The sequence below is a fragment of the Buceros rhinoceros genome, unplaced genomic scaffold (genome assembly GCF_000710305.1).
Source record: "Buceros rhinoceros silvestris isolate BGI_N320 unplaced genomic scaffold, ASM71030v1 scaffold409, whole genome shotgun sequence".
Classification (NCBI taxonomy): Eukaryota; Metazoa; Chordata; class Aves; order Bucerotiformes; family Bucerotidae; genus Buceros; species Buceros rhinoceros.
In genome coordinates, this window is record NW_010431866.1 from 31,903 (window position 1) to 33,117 (window position 1,215).

At 48.4% G+C, this 1,215-nt stretch overlaps 1 protein-coding gene across 1 annotated transcript in view; it reads right to left on the minus strand.

Annotated features, from left to right (window-relative positions):
* Positions 1 to 1,215, minus strand: part of JAKMIP3 (Janus kinase and microtubule interacting protein 3) — a 31,352-nt gene that overhangs the window by 14,718 nt on the left and 15,419 nt on the right. Inside the window, exon 6 of the mRNA XM_010143544.1 lies at positions 527 to 658. Within this exon, the coding sequence (XP_010141846.1) occupies positions 527 to 658 (132 nt within the window). The remainder of the gene's footprint in view (positions 1 to 526; positions 659 to 1,215) is intronic.

Here is a 1,215-nt window from a genome sequence, read left to right on the forward strand (position 1 = left end):
ACGCTCTTCACATAGCCAGCAGTTTCCAGGGTCTAATGAAGAGGAACGAAATAATGTCAGTAAGTGCACAGACATAAAAAACCCGAAAGAGATATTTTCTTGAGGAGTACTATGATTTCAATATTTTCTGTCTCCAAAGACTGAGAACACATTAACAAACAGGCAAACCCCAAACACAACACTGCAGAACACCGCTTGCACACAGCAATCTTTGGCCCTGATGCTGTCTCCACTCCGCTCTTTTCTCTCGTAGTGCAGGATCTGGCCATCTGCACATCTACTGGATGTCCTGGACCAGCACGTCATTGCAAGTGCAAATGTAGATTGAAAGGATTTTTCCAATACTACTCCGCAGATAATTTCTATTCAGCTCAGTTACTACTAATCACAGAAATGCCGTCCGTTCCCCCAGAGTAAATCTCTGCCCATCGGCTCACAGAACCCCCAGCATCCCTCGCTCAGGCTTCCTGCTCTTCTGCCACAGCCTTGGTCGACCTTGCATGAGAGCAGCAGAATTGTATCTTACCTTGGAGAGTTCATCAATGATATTTTGCTGTTCAATAACTTGTAGCCTCAGAAAATCAACTTCTCTTTCTTCTTGGCTGTGGTCAAGGTCGTTTAAAGAGCTTGGTCTCCTTATTGTTCCAGCTCTTTGCCTCTGGAAGAAACCCACGTGGCAGAAGAGGAGATGGTCAGAAAGCTTTGCCAAAGGGCAGTACACAACCCTTCCCTTCCCAGCTAGCGAGGCATCTAACCTAATGGCTGTTCTGGCAGCCATCCTGCTTCCCTTTTGCTGAGCGTTACATCTAGACGGCAAACACACTGGGTGCTGCTGCTGCAAGAAGCTTGTGGTCACCGAGGAGGACAGTGGACATTGTAGGGGTTGTCACGACAAAGAGACAGGCTCACAGCAGCTCTGTTGCACCCGCTCTTTAGTGCTGCCAGGAGCTCACTGCTGCAGGAGGAGGAATTTGGAGACCTGGGGCCAATGTGAGTTGCGCTCACTCATTTTGATCTGTAGCCATCCTGGAGCTGCAGCACCCATGGGGCTCCGATGCTCATGCAATGGCACAGCTACTTGCTACCAGCTACTGCCCACCAACAATAATCAATTGAAAAAAAAGAGAAAAGTCATGAGAGCAGATTTCCTTGGGACTGTGAGGTGATTCTGGTGCAAAAGTCACCCCACAGGTGAAGTGGGGTGATTTGTGTTCC